This window comes from Halichoeres trimaculatus, unplaced genomic scaffold, assembly GCF_033239565.1.
Source record: "Halichoeres trimaculatus isolate MK-OKI-2021-1 unplaced genomic scaffold, fHalTri1.1 fHalTri1_scaffold_17, whole genome shotgun sequence".
NCBI lineage: Eukaryota > Metazoa > Chordata > Actinopteri > Labriformes > Labridae > Halichoeres > Halichoeres trimaculatus.
Genome location: NW_027437195.1, coordinates 5,394,993 through 5,411,405, shown reverse-complemented (window position 1 = coordinate 5,411,405; position 16,413 = coordinate 5,394,993). Strand labels below are relative to the sequence as shown.

The 16,413-nt window shown below is 39.4% G+C and overlaps 1 protein-coding gene across 3 annotated transcripts in view; it reads left to right on the top strand.

The window, feature by feature from the left end:
* The window catches only part of sobpa (sine oculis binding protein homolog (Drosophila) a), a 75,997-nt gene that overhangs the window by 12,236 nt on the left and 47,348 nt on the right, over positions 1–16,413 (top strand). For all 3 annotated transcript variants that reach the window (XM_074692418.1, XM_074692416.1, XM_074692415.1), the window contains exons 2-3: positions 11,451–11,571; positions 15,149–15,358. In XM_074692418.1, coding sequence (XP_074548519.1) covers positions 11,451–11,571; positions 15,149–15,358 — 331 coding nt within the window. The remainder of the gene's footprint in view (positions 1–11,450; positions 11,572–15,148; positions 15,359–16,413) is intronic.

Genomic DNA, 16,413 nt, shown 5'->3' with positions numbered 1-16,413 from the left:
CACTTAAAGCAACATATCCAGTGTGTAGAGCTTTGTTCATTGAATTTGTATCGAGCTATTAAGTCAATCGACAAACCTGTTGTGTGCAGGCTGCATGCTGAAGGTGGATGCAAACAATGAGCTGATCTCAACAATTTTTTAAGCTAATACACAAAAATTCTCCCAAATACACCCAATAAGTGATAAATATTGACAGAGCACTTTGTAGATTCACTTTATTTACTCAAGTTAGATTCTGGTTGCAGAATCAGTCACTATTCCACCCACAAGAAATCACAAATCGATACCTGAGACCGTCCTCCAGCAGTGAGTGAGCGCTCTGCAGAGAAATCTGCTCCCACCAAACTCAGAAGTTTATTTTTTAACCGATCGTCTCAGCGTGAAATGTCCCAAAGAAAGATGTTGAAAGATGTGAAGGAACTACGTGCAGTGTGCTGGCGTTTTTACAAGTCAACTTTAGCGCTCTATCACTTTGAGTTTTATTTATTTTCTCCACTTGCTTTCAGCCTCTCTGCTGATCCTGCTCATGTGTGGAGATGTCTTTAAGGGTGGACTTCTACACTGTGATTCTTTGCTATGGAAATTTCTATGGAAATTTTAAACAGCAGCTCTTCTTGTTAGGGTGAGGACCTGATGTATTCACAGCAGCAGTATTGAGAATAACAACATTTAGGAGGACTGTATCCTCACTGCAGCAGTTGCTGGCTCAACTCCTGGTCTTGACTCTTTGCTGCATGTCCTCCCCAATGCCCCACATGTTTTATATCACTTCAGCTGTACTAGCGAATAAAACAGAGCTGAATAACTGACTTGAAAACAAATAAATACTAAACATAACCATCCAATAACCAGATATAGCAAGAGTACCTGGATTCCTTACCTGAGTAGAAGTAAAATACCTATGTGAAAAAATGGCATGAGTAAAAGTAAAAGTTCCGATCCAAATGTCTACTCGAGTAAAGTAAAAAGTATAGGCTCTGAAATGTACTCAAAAGTACTTTTAAAAGTTAAAAGAATTCTTATTGCACGATTCACTGACTGTAAACACAGGATAATTTATATGGAGTCTACTTCAGCAATGTTATTGTTTGAACAAACACTACCCGCCCAGTGTCCTAATGTACTTAATAGACTGTTCTTGGACAACAATACTTGCTGGAGTTTTGGTTTGCACAAGATGCAATATTTTTTAGTATCAACAAACTCAAAAAGCTCTTGTAAATAAGGCCCTTGGTGCTGCTCCTGTGACTGAATTGGACCTTCACCACTGTCCATTTCGTGCAGCTGCTCGAACATTGGTGGTGTATCATGTGTGGGCAGTGTGGCAGACCTTCTCTGACACTGATGTTGTGGTGCCAACAAACAAAATATATATTGGCCCAGGCTTTCTATATAAAGTGACGAGCCTTTTGGGGAAATGTAAGGAGTAGAAAGTACAGATATTTCTGTTGAAAATGTAACCGAGTAAAAGTAAGAAGTCATCAGAGAAATAAATGCTTCTAAAAGTACAAAGTACCTGAAAAATCTACTGGAGTACAATGACAAAGTATTCGTACTTTGAGGCTTGCCATCTCTTCCAATAACTGTATTGACATTAAGGATTCATCCACTGAGAACTGGGTACCAAACTCACAGAATTAACTCAGACTAAAACCAACCTTCTTAACTGACTTTGTTACAGTTAAAGGTGAAGTGTCTTCATATTAAACTCTATTTCTCAAAAAGGACCTGATAAAATTGAATGTAATATTCATGAAGAAGAATAAATGAGTGTAAAATCACCTGAAAATAGAAATCCTTTAACTTTTGATCACTCAGACTGAGCCTTTCATGTCCAGACAGGAGAGGATCCACCATCAAAGCACAGAATGGACAAACTACAAACAAACATGTTTTGGTATTTAGTGAGTGTCCACATGCAGAACACCAGTCAGAATATGAAGAAGAGGGGAGTGTTTGTGGTGTGTAGAAGACGCTGAGTTAATAGATGTTTTTGATGGTTATGAACCTTTTTAGTATTTCTGAAAGAGGAACCTCACAGGAGACCAAAACATTAAATTAATGAACTTATTAAGGTTGCAAAAGGTGTAAAATTGTCAGTAAATTTCAGGTTTGTTTTCCTAAAAATTTTATTGTGAATTTCAACTCGGCTATACTGGAAATTTTCAGGGTTTTGTTGCTGCCAACTAAGATGAATTTTTCTAAAAATTACCAAGAAATTTTGCTTGGATTTTTTAAATTATCAATAAAATAAGTTTTCAAAAATGATCTTAGTTAGAACAACATGATTGATGCAAACTCAACTGTGTCACAAGTGCAAACAACTCCAAACACATGTTATCTAGTGACAAACATTTACGTCTATATTCGTGACAGTTTGAATCATGGAAAATTCCTGAAAAATCATTCATAACTACTTTTTGAAATATTTCACTACACATGTTTGCATGCATGTCTACTCATAAGAAACAAAAATGTTTAATATTTATACATGTATACAACCAGATAAATGCAGTTAATATATATATATATTTGTTAATTCCTGTCAATTTCTGAAATTACCATGAAGTTTTCCTGAAATTTTGAAACCGTAAACCTGATTGCTAGTAAATTCATGAAGAACGAGTTTAGAATCCTTCAGCTGATAAACGGAAATAATTTGCTGATATACACCAACAGTCCATGCTTCTGATCAAGATAAAACCAGTCTGTTCACTGATGGTCTGACTGGTCTTTGTTTTAATGAACTCTCAAGTTGTTCTTCTGCCCATCAGAGTCTTTGGATAGACCCTAAACTCCAAACTGAGTGTGTGTGAATGCGCGTCACAGCTGATGAGCAGGCCCCTCATACCTGCCTTCATTGTGTAAAGGTGTGATTTGGAGAGTGTTGACATGAATAGTGAAGAACCTGAGGAGGTAAAATGCTGACGTGCTGTATACAGCACCAGCAGGCCAGCTGACAGTTTGTCTGTGCCCAGGACAAGGCCACCTCTGAGAGTCTTTACCCAGACCTACCCCCATCTCTTCCTGTCACTGGCGCTGGTGGCTGCGGCTCCTCCTGCTCCAGGCTCATCTTCATCTCTACACCTGCTCTCTCCTCCTCTCCGTCTCTCATCTCCAGAGCAACAAGCCTCGGCTGCATCCCCTGCTCTGCTGTCTCCTACTGTCAGAAACACATGTGGACTTAAAGCTTTAAGCCAGGCTGAAATTATTGTCATCAGTGGCTGCACTGTGTCTTTAAATGTCTCCCTCTTACGTAGATTATCCTCAGTCACCTCTTCTTCATTCTGTACATCTTATACAACATTCACTCATGACCACTCTCTTTTGATACTGTCTTATTTTTCCTCCTGTCTTCTCTACCACCTTGATGTTTTGATGGCTGACTGTTCACTGTTACAGGAGGAGGGCAGAGTTCAGCCAATAGATTATTATTTTATAGCTAATGCATCAGTTTGTTGTCGTGTGGAGGCGATCAGTGTGGCTCTGCTGAGGTGATACTGAGGCTTGAGCTGGTCTGTATTTTTGGGTCAAATGTTTCACATCCTCCTCTTGACAGAACTCAGCAGTTTTTCTGCAGGGTTCCGGTCAGGGTGGTTGACTGGCCAGTTGGTTGGAGTTTTGGCGTTGTCGGCAGGATCTTTTTGAATAAAGGAATATAGTGCTCTAAAACTCCTAATGATGACTGTTTTTTATCTTAAACTTGATGAACCAGACTGGAGCTGTGTACAAATACTTGAATTCACAAGAAATCTCTTAACAGTCAGGAAAAAAAAATTGATATCTTGATATGAATCAGGCCCATGCAGGACGACTTCAGATACATTTTCTTCTTGTAAGGGTTCTCGGCTGCAGGAAGAGGGCACCTTCTAGCTCTTGATAGAAGGTGCTCTCTTCCTGCGGCCGAGGACTGTATTGTATTTCGTCCATTTCTTTCTTGTTATTCAACACGCACATTGAGCTCTGTTAGACCCCCTAAACATGCTCAAAAACTCACCAAAATTGGCTCACCTCACAATCGTGAAATATTTTGATGTGATGCCAAACATAACCCCTAACATCCCATAATATTCCCTCTAGCACCACCTAGGCACTCAGAAACAAACTAAAATGGCCCTAGTGGGCGGTAGGAATGTCATAGAGAGATGAAACCAATGCCAATGCCGAACCAATGCCGAATTTCAAGCTGACACCACAAGTGGTATCAGCTTGAAATTCGCTCACATGACAGACTAGTCCCTGTTCTACAAAAGTTCTCATGGAGGTTGTTTTTTGGACCCGGTTTTCAAATGGCGAACCTCAAAGAAGCCTTCTCAGCTTCCTCCATGTAAACAGATTTTTCATTCCTGACCATGAAGGCTGCCACATTTGGACCTTTAGACAAAAAAGTAAAACAGGTGCAGCTTTAGAAATGACATGGATGGATTCTTGACAAAACTTCAGAAAAAAATATCATATTTTTACACAGATTTGGGTAAAATTGTGGCCTCTGTGAGGAGTTGTTTCCAAAATGTTTGTGAATACATTTTACTTTTCACTCTGCTGCATTTTTGTGATGATGTCACACACTAATTAGGAGTCTCATGCAGCAGATCATGTGACTCAACAGAGGAAATAATACATTGTATCAACTGTAATAGCACAAAGAGGGCCAGAAAGGGATGAAACCCTGACTGTGGAGGTAATACCTTGGCAGTGGAGGGGAAAGAGGTATGAAAGACCGGTAGGGGGGAACCTACTACTAGCAGCTTTAATATTAATTCATATTTTCTTTAAATTCAGCTGAGATGTTAGAGTTACATTTGTAGGATGGCACTGAGCTGCTCTGACACAATCTGACGTATCGACAGGAGCTGTTTGTAATTGACATCAAACAGCTTGATGTGGCGACTGATGAGTGAAAGCTGCTGTCATGATGATATAATGAAGTCAAGTGGGACTGGGCTATAATAATAGACGGTCTATGTCTTGTCAGTTTGATCTGGAGTAAGCCCATCAGCGGTTGTAAAGCTGATTTTCTGCAGGGTGGGAGTTGTTACATGCATTAATGTATCTCTGAAGCTGCTGGGGCGTAAACAAATATCTATGGCTTTTTAATCAATTCATAGAAAATCTCTTGAAATAGATTCAGCAAAAGTTGGAATTATTTGAGCACAGAGGAGCAGAGCTCCCTCAAAGCCAATAGTTTGGTGAACTGTGAGGAAGATTTATCACATAGACCAAATAAATAGTCTGTGACTGTTTTTACTGACGAACACATCCCTTTCTAAGTTTAACAGTCTGAATGTAGATGGAGCATTTAGCACAGGACAGGGTTCAGTGAACAGACATTTTTGGAGGTGTGCATGCAGAGAGGTGTAGGGATAATGGACGATATGCATTAGCAGGGTTATGTTTTTGCTTTGGAAAAGTGTTTTTATTTACTGTTTTAGGGGAAGCTTTTATGGAGGAAGCAGAGTTAGATATCACCTGCATAGAGTTTTATTTCATTTTATGTTTTTGCATACCTACTGTAAAACTGTCTGCTCTCTGCTGCTTTAGAGGATGCTGATTGTTGTTTAAGAGCAAGGACAGAAACCTGGTCCTATGGGGACACTGTCTGTCTCATTGGTTCTTCAAGTTTGAGGAACCAGAGTGCAGTCAAGCATTGTGGATTGTGCGTTAAATGAAACCAACAACACACACCTGCTGGGTTGGACCGCCTTTGACTTCAGAACTGACTTAATTAGATTCAACAAGGTGCTGGAAACCCTCCTCTGAGATTTGGTCCATATGGACATGATAGCAGCATGCTGGAAGTATCCTTCAGAAGTAAGGACGGGTACCTTTCACATTTGAAACGATACTGTAACGATGCACGGTACCTGGATGTTGGTATCAGTACTCAACAGTACCAGTTTTTGGTACTTTCGTGTTTATGTGGTAATAAAAGTACATTTCTTTAATAATGAAATCTCGAAATTCCAATTTCCAATTCAACATATTTATTTATTAATGTATTAATTGTGATAACTTGCAATGCTGTGTTTATGTTCAGTGTGAAAAATAGCCTTCCACTCTCACACAGTCACAGGGATACGTTTAGGTACCTGAACACGGTGCTGATTGATTTTACGTTATTCATGTATGTAATTTGGTCAGTACCCATAAAAGTACCTAATTCGGTACCCAACCCTAATCAGAAGATGGGTACACTGTGCTCATAAAGGGATGGACATGGTCAGCAACAATACTCAGGTAGGCTGTGGACTTTAAACCATGCTCAGTTGGTACTAAGGGGCCCAAAGTGAGCCAAGAAAATATCCCCCACACCATTACACCACCAGCAGCAGCCTGAACTGTTGATACAAGGCAGGATGGATCCATGCTTTCATGTTGTTGATACCAAATTCTGACCCTACCATCTGAATGTGGAGCAGAAATCCAGACTCATCAGACCAGGCAACGTTTTTCAATCTTCTATTGTCCAGTTTTGGTGTTGCTGTGTGAATTGTAGCCTCAGTTTCCTGTTCTTAGCTGACAGGAGGGTCACCCGGTGTGGTCTTCTGCTGCTGTAGCCCATCTGCCTCAAGGTTGGACGTGTTGTGTGTTCAGAGATGCTCTTCTGCAGACTTGGGTTGTAACCAGTGGTTATTTGAGTTACTGTTGTCTTTCTATGAACTCCAACCAGTCTGTCCATTCTCCTCTGACTTCTGACATTGAGGCATTTAGTCCCAGAGAACTGCTGCTCACTGGATGTTTCCTCTGTTTGGGACCATTCTCTGTGAGATGAGAATGTCCATGGATATTTCTCGTTTTTATGCACTGTTATCTCATCATAACAATTTATCACATTATTTCAATATAATCCACAAATTTGTCTCCATTTAGATTACTGTTCGGAGTGGGCATGCACTGATTGATCTGTGCCAATTTCCTTAATTTTGAAGGATCAGTGATCGGCCGATCCTTGCATATGAACCTAATCTTATGAACCTCCAAGGTCTGACATCCAGCCGTTGTTGCTTTTTGCTCTGAGACCTAAAACTCAGGACACTTTATGGTTGTTTAAATTAAAATTAAAACATAAAGATTTTATTCTTCCACAGGTATTGTTCGATGATTTTTTAATCAATTAAGATTGGAACATCGAAGGTATATGCTGTCAGTTATGAAAAAATAAAAATTGGTATCAGCAGGTCACGCTTTTTAAAGATTGGTGATCAGCCAGAAAATTATGATCCGTGCACCCCTAGTACAGAGGCATGGGGGCACACTTTTAAAACATCCCTTAAACCACTCTTCATCCTGCAAAAAAGAGTGATCAGATTTCTTCATAATGCTGATTTTCAGGCACACACAAATGACTTCTTTATTCAATCCAAAACTCTATATTTTTTTTTGTATTCGGTTGAGCACAAAATGGCTCAAATACTGAACAAAGCAGGGGATAATTTGCAGCCAGAAAACATTCAGTAGATGTTTCATTGAGAGGGGTGTTATAATTTAAGAGAAAATGCAAACCTAAAGGTTAGAAGTGCACTTACAACATTAAAAAGTTTCTGTGTCAGTGTTCATGGAGTTAAACTGTGGAACAAACTGAGAGCAGAACTGATTTTTTTTGAGTAGATCTGTTTAAAAAGAGGCATAAAGAAATGATTCTCCAGAAGTACGTTAATGGATAAATTATAAGGTGTTAGCTTGTTGTTGTATGGTAAATACAGTTGTGAAGAAGGCATGGATATGATTGTATTTTTCTGTATAAATGATGTGTTGTATATCCACTGTTCACATTTAAAACTGTTGGCAAGACAGTGTTATTACTTTAGTATAGCACAGTTCAAAGGGTAGGATTGAATAAGTTGATTCTTCTTCCCACTCCTTTTTGCTCATGAAACTGAGAACCTTAAGTGATTGCTTTGTTCTGTATCCTGTTTTTTTTTTTCTTCTGATTATCACTTTGTAGTCTTTACTGTTTAAGTTGAAATCTACATGAATCAATCAATCAGCACATTTAAAAATAACCAAGGTTGACCAAAGTGCTGCACAGTCTTAAAACACAGTCAAATAAAAGCAAGTTTTAAAAATAAATAAATAAAAAATAAAAATAGAAATAAAAAATGTGTTAAAAGAGAATAAAAACAGTAAAAACAACAAAAAGACAATAAATAGCAACAGAGGACCCCCTAATAAATAGAAAAAGGTAAAATCGTGGATGTCTTGCTCAACTAGTATTAAAAGCCAGTGCAAAGAGGTGTGTTTTTAATAAGGACTTGAAGCTCTCAAGGGTCTGAGCTGTCCTGATATATAGATGAATGAAATAAAGATTCATTCATTTATTCATAACAAAGATCTTTTTCACATGATGAGGAATTATTTATTTCGTTATCTCAATACAACAGAAAGACTTTTGTATTTGTGGGAAAATGTTTAGGTCTGATGATTGTGCGCTGGTTAATGTAATCGTCCTGATCTCAGTCTACAAGAACCACCACTGTCTGGTCGAAGTGTGTCCCAGGGAGGTGAAAAGGGCGAATCACATGACTGGATCAGTCAGGTGGAGAGGAGTTTGTCAGCCTCTGGTAGCCCCTAAACAAACTCAGACAAGGAAACAAACTCACTTCAAGTCTTTGTTATGTAGAGATCATAAGTAGTTATAGCCAAGTGGGACTTGTTGGTTAGTAAACTCTAGAGATGGTTGTGGGTAAAAATCCCAGTAGATTTGTCAGTTTGTCAAATATGCAGGCCAACAACCAGTCCCTTAAATCACCTTTCTTCTCCAATCTGATATTGATATTGAATTTCAGCAGGTTGTCTTCATCCTGTCTAGATGACTTAATGAATCAAGTTGCTGTCTTGTGATTGGCTGGTTACATGTTTGGGTTAACGGGCAGTTAAACAGGTGTTCCCAATAAAGTGACAGAGTGCAAATGGAAGGCACTCCATCTCCAGCTGCTGCTGCTGTGAGACAGCCTACATCCTCCTCCACTTACAACAAATTTTCATTTTTATGTCTCAAAATTTGATTTAAAAGAATTCACAACATGCTTCCCACTGAAATTTTCCAAAGCAGAATTCATGTGACAAACAGGAGCAGCGTGATTCGTAAACGTAGCTGTCGTCGTCCTCCGGTGCAACACATATTCACAGTCAATGCATGAAAAGCAAATGTTGCATTTGTAAACATTTTCTGGAGCAACAAAAAAGAATTTAACCACCAGAGGTTGATGCTGTATGGGGGTCCTTTGCCTGGCCTGGCTTGGCTAAGTTTGGAAACCCTTGTAGTATTTGCCATTTTACTCCGTGTTTATAAGTCCATGTCCAGGATTCTTCCACACTCTTTACCCCACTCTGATAACAGCCACTCTGTCACTGCTCCATGAGAGACACCATCAGTTTATCTGGGTGCACACTGTACAGCTTTGGGAAAGACCTGAACCCAATTAGGTTGACCTGTACTGATATAGACGTCATGGAGAAAAACACATGGTGTGGTTTCCTCAGTGTGCCGCCTTAAATTTAGAGTGAGGTCCTAACACGTCTGCATAATTAACAAGAGAAATGTGGTATTGTGGACAAATCTAAGGATCTGGTTTTAAAGTCAAGGTCCCATGAGAGGCACAGCCAGGACAACAAAGAAGCAAAGTGTTGCATTGTTATTTTCAAGAGGTGACCTCAAATCTCACTCTTTTTCTGGTGCGTTAAGTGGAAAGATGAGTGCTCTTATTCACTCAGTGATGTGTGAATCATGAAGCCAGAATCAGAACATCATTATTTTCATGTTCTTATCTCTAATGTTAACAAAGGATACTTCAAGATGAGGCTGATTTTCACAACATACGTTGCTTGAGAAAACTATTGAAAGGTACATTTGAAGGTACATGTAAAGGAACATGTTTGCTTCCTTTTAGCATCACCCTAGCAGCTCCTTGTTTTCTCTTGATGCAGTTTTTCACATTAAATTGTAGAGACCTCTAAGTTTATGTTTATTAGACAGTATTTTCTGGCAGTGACAGTCAAGTGAGCAGCAGGCCACACCCAGGAAAGGGCATTTGAGCATCACATGGTGCATAATGGGTAATGTGTTTAAGGTGCAATTATAAATCAAATGTTATATAGAGAGGACAGGAGGGGTGATGGCTGCTGGTTAAAAGTCCTGGTTCAGCAAAGAGTTAAAAAGAAGTAAAAAGTATGGTACATGCAGGAACATACTGACCCACCTGAAGGGACTGTGAAGAGTTTCTAAGTGATCTTTAAAAAGTCTTCTTTCTAGATATATGCCTGATCATAATCCACATTTTAAAATGAGATTATCAGCACCAATATAGGTTACTCAGGAATGCTACTTCTTTGCTTTCTGACCGGGTTGAACTGGACTGGATTGAGTTACATGTCAGAGTCTCTATACCACGCCATCTGACAAAGTTTAGTAGTGAGTCTAGCTCTGCTTAGGAGGTGAGTACTGACAGGACTCACTGTCCCAGAGCACGGGGCTGTGAGTAATGCTACATAAAGCTAGCCGCTAAACTACGGTAAAAAGTGACAAAGTTTGCATTGTCAAATTTCAAACAATAGGGCTTCGTAACTGTTGATGATACCTTACCTTCAAGTTATGAAAAGTCGTTTTGGACAAAAAAAAAGTGTGTTAAAAAAATAAACTCCATTCATTTTTCACAGATACTTTTACACGACAGTGTGTGTGCAGCTCCAGGCCAAAAAGTGTTGTTTCAGTCCAATTAAAACAGATCCTCCTCACTGTCCCTTTAAATCTCAAAATCAGTCCTTTTTTCTTTTACAAATGAAAGATATTTTTTTCTTGTGGAGAGGTTCATATTAAATTTTAATTTATTGCGATACCAATCATGAGTGACCTTCATCTGCTTCCATTGTTTTCTGCACCACTGTTGATCAGCTCTGAGGCAGTAAGATGCCAATCACTGATGTAAACCTGGATTATCATGGAGGGTTTTGACTTTTTATTTGAAAGATAAGAAAGGAACATTTAAAATTGTCACTGATACTCCAGTAGGAACACAAAATGGTCACAAAGGGCAGTGCTTCCTAAAGTTGGGTTGGGTCTTGGGGAGGTTGCAAAACGCTCATGTAGGTCATTAAACGCCCTCCAAAATTTTTAAACTATTTAAAACTGCACATTATATCCATTATTGTAAAAAATATAAACAGTAACAGGGTTTAAAATTAACATAAGGATGCAAACAAAGAGCATTTGATCTGTTTCCACATTTCTTCGTTGCCCTGCGACTCCCAAGATGACTGAGCCAAGGTGATGACTGTATGTCATCGTATGTTGCTTTTTTCATCTGTTCATTGGTTTGGTCGGTTGGTGTAGGGCGTCACCAGTCTCTGTCATTGCTGTGATTTTACAGTAAAATCATGCTGATGTGTGTATCACAGAGTTATGTCACTCCTCAAAGACCGGTTTTCTTACCAGTCAAATGTTTGTGTTGCAGAGTTTTGCAGAAAACACCATGAACGAGCTGCTGGGCTGGTACGGCTACGACAAGGTGGAGCTGAGAGACTCTGACAACCTGGAGATAGGAGAGACACCACAGCACATCTCTGTCCTCAAAGGTATGGAGCTCCAATGAGAGGCTTTATTAAGTATTTGATGTTTAATTCAGGAGTAAGTTTGTTATGGTTGTATCTGAGTGAGCACTCATCATTCTGAACCATGTGTTTGCCCTTCAGTGGATCATGTTTGCATCGTGATATTTAAACAGTTTAGATACGGTTACTGCATGCTTTCTGTTAAACACAACCTTTAGGAAAAGCTCCCAAACACATATATTTATCTCCTCAGATTATTTTAAGGCTTCTCACAGAGCAGACAGTGCATAGAGTGAGGGACTGAGAAAACAGAGAGGGGGAGGACGTGGGGCAAAGGCCAGCAGGTCTGATTCTCTGTCTGTACATGGGGAGCATTATTTATCTGCTGAGCTAAACCATCACTCTGAAATACATCATTTTACAAACAGCTCCACACTCTAAGCAGCGTGGACCTACTCTCACACACTTTCTGTTCCAGTAACGAAACTTCCTAGGGTTTTAATGCTGGTCTTGAGTGGGCGGGACTCAGTGGTAAAATAATGATGTCACACGTTTTCACGCACTGATCGATGTTGAACAATATCTAATGCATTCACATGTCTGACGTAGCAGGAAGGCTGATTTTTGAGTCTGACATGAAAGGAAAAACTGAAATTAAAATCATATTAACTGTATTTTGGAGGAGCATTATAAGCTGCATTATTTGTAACAGACGACACAGAATGGACTCTTGGTGATTCAACAGAGAGAGTCAGAGTGATCACTAGAGGCCCATTACAGATAAAGACTATAACCACTTTATTCTCCATTAACCAGTCCTGAAACACTCTTACTATCTGTGAAATGTTCTGCTTTGTGTTTTTTCTCTTTCTAGTTTGGTGAGTTTTTCAAAGATGCAGTCTTGCTCTTAGTGTTTTCTTTTTAATCTTTTGACTTTTTTTTTCTGATTACTGTGTCTCTTTTTTACATTTAACAGTAACAGCTCACAAACACTTTCTATTGAACAAACTGTGGCTACAATTACTCCACTTTGTTCCACTTATTGTTACACCAGCTTTAAAAGTCTGCTTGTGATAATTTATAGTGAACAGGTGATGATGCTAAATAGAATCCACCTCTCATCCGGGTCTTGTCTTACTCAGTCCGGACTCTGTTCCTCATCACCACCCATGTCATCTCTCTTATTACCTGCCTACCAAAATAATATCTATGCATTGATGTAAAGATGATTTCTCTGAATTATAAATTATTTATTTAAGTAGCAAAAAAAGTGGTCCTTCACATCAAACAAAGAAAGAGTTTCAAGGATTCATTCCTCATCTTTGTGCTTAAGGCATGCTTTGATAAAGTTTCAGGGCTAACACTGACTGGACTTACCTCAAGTCAAAGTTGCAAAAATATTTCCCCAACCCAAACCCTGAATGTGACAGGTGTAAACAAGCAGTGGTGGTTTTGTTCAGAGCTTGCCTCATTCTGGTCATTCTTCTTTGACACATTCTCTTGATCTTGTTGGCTGCATTATTACACCCCGTCCATCGCTGGAATTATTGGTACATTTCCAGCTCCAGCTTATTCAAATACACCTGCTCACATACAGAAAGTTATTGCCTTCTCCTCTTTATGAGCTAGATGGGAAATTCTGATAGAATGGAAAGGTGTGACACCTCCATCACACAACCGATGGCAGAGAGATGTGATTCACAACCTTCAGCTGGAAAAAAAAACGATGTACCTTTAATGACTCCTCTAGGAACTCCAGTCTGGAGCTTTGACTTAACAAGCTTCAGGAGGATCTTTTCTTCAACTTTTGGGAGTCAGAATGCACTTATATTTTATTTTATTTTATTTACTTTAATTTGTTATTCCAATTTTAATTACTACATATGTGTTTGCAAATTTATCATATGTGTTTCTGTACATATGTAAATAAATTAAATTTGATATAAGTAATATTATTTTCTTATTTATTTATTTACTTTTGATGTTTTTGTATGGTTTTTGTGTTGTAGTGTTTTAAAAATGAAAACCTTGTATAGATAAAGTGTAAAAAAAAAAAAAAATAGTCCTCCAGACTTGAGGGATTGAGGGTTTCTCTATGGTAATGTACATATCAGCTTACTTCCCAAATTAACATTTAATGAACATTTTCAGGCTCCAGAACAGCCCGGTGGTGGCATGAAGGCTAGCCTTCAAGTGGGTGGCCCAGATTATTATTCTTGGTTCGCTGTTCTATCCTCTCTAAATAAAAACATTAAAAAGGCCCAAAACAAAAATAACACAACATTTTTATTCATGTAAAGGAAAAAAACCTTTAATAAGTTTGGGTTACTGTAACAGGTGCAGGAAATTAAAGCATCACCTGAATATCATCATGTAATCCCTGTAATTTTTCTGATGGAGTTAAATTCGTCCTGAATCTGTCCTGTATCCAGGCCAAAGCCCAAACTCTGAAGCAGTTTGTGGTATCTCTGTGCCTGTTTTCTTCAGTGTCCCAACATGCTTTGTTTCTGTGCGGTTTCCTCCTCGTATTCTTTTTCACTAATGCCGACTGCTTAGTCATTACCACAAATCTAAACTTTTGTTTCGTCAAATAACTTGAAAATGATTTTAGAAATACCTTCTACAGTTCTGAGGTCTTTACTCTGGCTCCCTGTTTGTCAGAGGATAGAGTTTAAAACACTCCTGTTGGTTTACAAAGCTCTGAATGGATTAGGGCCAAAATACATCCATGATCTTTCGATTCCATATGAACCATCAAGACCACTTAGGTCATCTGGATCAGGTCTGCTTTAGTCCCCAGAGGCAGAACCGAACATGGAGAGGCAGCATTCAGTTTCTATGCTCTGAATATCTGTAACAAACTCCCAGAAAATATCAGGTCTGCTGAAACTCTGCTCCTTTAAATCCAGGTTGAAACCTCACCATTTTACAGCTGCTTTTATTAGAGCATTTTAACAATTTGTTTTAATAACTTCTCTTCAAAATAATAAAAAATAAAAATTGCACTTTTTTGCAACTCTGCACTGTGACTCTTATCTTAAAATCGGTTTTAAAAATCTGTTTTGACTTTTTTTTCTTTTAATCTTATTTTGTTTTATTGTCTCTTATTAATTTAATCCACTTCTGAATTGAATTTTAATTGTTTTCTTTTAATATGTTTTCATATGTTAAGCACTTTAAACTGCCTTGCTGAAATGGGCTATATAAATAAACTTGCCTTGCCTTACAATGTGTATAAATGATGCTGAAAACTCACAATTTTCCCACATTGTCAACAAGAAGAGGTGAAATAATAAACACTATAATGGTGTCTGACTCCTTTCTGTAGATTCATTTGATGATTGTTTATAAATAGCTTCATTTTTTTACAGCTTTTCTTTTTCTTTGATATTGACTGACTCACCTTTACTTTGTGGTTTCAAGTTTAAACTTTAGTGACCCTACCTTAGAAACACACTCCATCAGTTGTGCCCCCAGAGTGGTAAAAAGAAACTTTTTCAGATTTCCAACATAACAGGCTTTGACATTGTTATTTCATGATTCTCAGTGAGTGTCACTGTGTCTAATGGGTTTTATTTCCCGCACTTTCATCTCTTTTTAGAAAACTTGCTGCCAAAAATCCCAGCTTCAGCAGAGAGCACTGAAGGCTCTCCGGACCGAGCCAACAGCTCCCAGTGTCTGCCAGCCTCCAGGAACGGAGTCACAGAGCCCTCCACCACGCCGTCCACCTCAACGCCCAGCAACAAGGAACATGGCAACCTGCCCATCATTGTCCCCATGATCCCCCCGCCTCTGATCAAGCCTCCTGCAGGTAAGGAGCGCTGGCACCTTTTTGGAGGGAAAGCAGAGAAAGAGGCTGAAAAACAAAGTATCGAGTGGTCGTCGAATGGGCAGCACTGAGCTGCTTCATGGAGTTACGACTGTTTGTGCTTATCTCTGAGCGTTTTGAGAAAGGCGACATTTTAATTTCTAAAAGATCAAGGTCATTTTCAGCACGTCGAACACTGCTTATTATATTCCCCAAACGCCCGATGTCAGTTCCTCTAACAAGAAGGATTTGGCACGGACTCAATCCACAGATGTTCTGGAGACAGATTACATTGTAATGAAAGTAAAACCTGCTTTCTGATTCTCCACCACTTAACAGGAAATTGGATGTTTATGCACCATGTAAACTTTCTGTCTTTGCAGTGGCCTGAAAAAAAAAGAGATAGGAGGCAGGGACATGCGACTAATGAGCTAGCTACCTGCTGTACACCTTGTTTTCCTCCACCTGCCTGAGCGTCAATATAACCCCATCAACTCTCCGAGGAAAAGTCCCCGCTCCTCCGCCAGACAGAGAGCTTCATTATCCCTTACGTCTGCTGTGGCACAGGAGGTTGGTCCGCCCCGGCGGAGGGAGCGCGCCTCCTTGGCATCGCCCAAGAGGAGTCCCCACTGGCCCTGCCTAGGCGGGGAAACAGATGGTGTGGTCCCACTTAAAGCCCAGCACCAGCACGCCACCCGGCCGACACCCCCTTCACCCCCCCCCCTCCAAACACTCACACATATGTTGAATTATTCATGTGCCCCGCAAAATCCGACAAAGGACCTTTTGAGGTGCAGGTACAGCGGATGATGGCATTTAGCATGGAAGCTGCATAATTACTGACAGGTTTTTTTCCCCTCATGCAGATGTGAGAGGTGAAACGAAGAGAAGCTAAAATACATTTTTACTGCAACCTTTTTTCAATGAAAGTGGAAGAAGGTGTTTCATTTGTTTAATCCTGTTAGTTTCTGATTCAGACATTAGTCCAGGAAATCCTACAGTCAGCCCAGCCAAGCCCTCTCTTTCTCAACCCAATGGACCCAAAAAGACAGAGACTA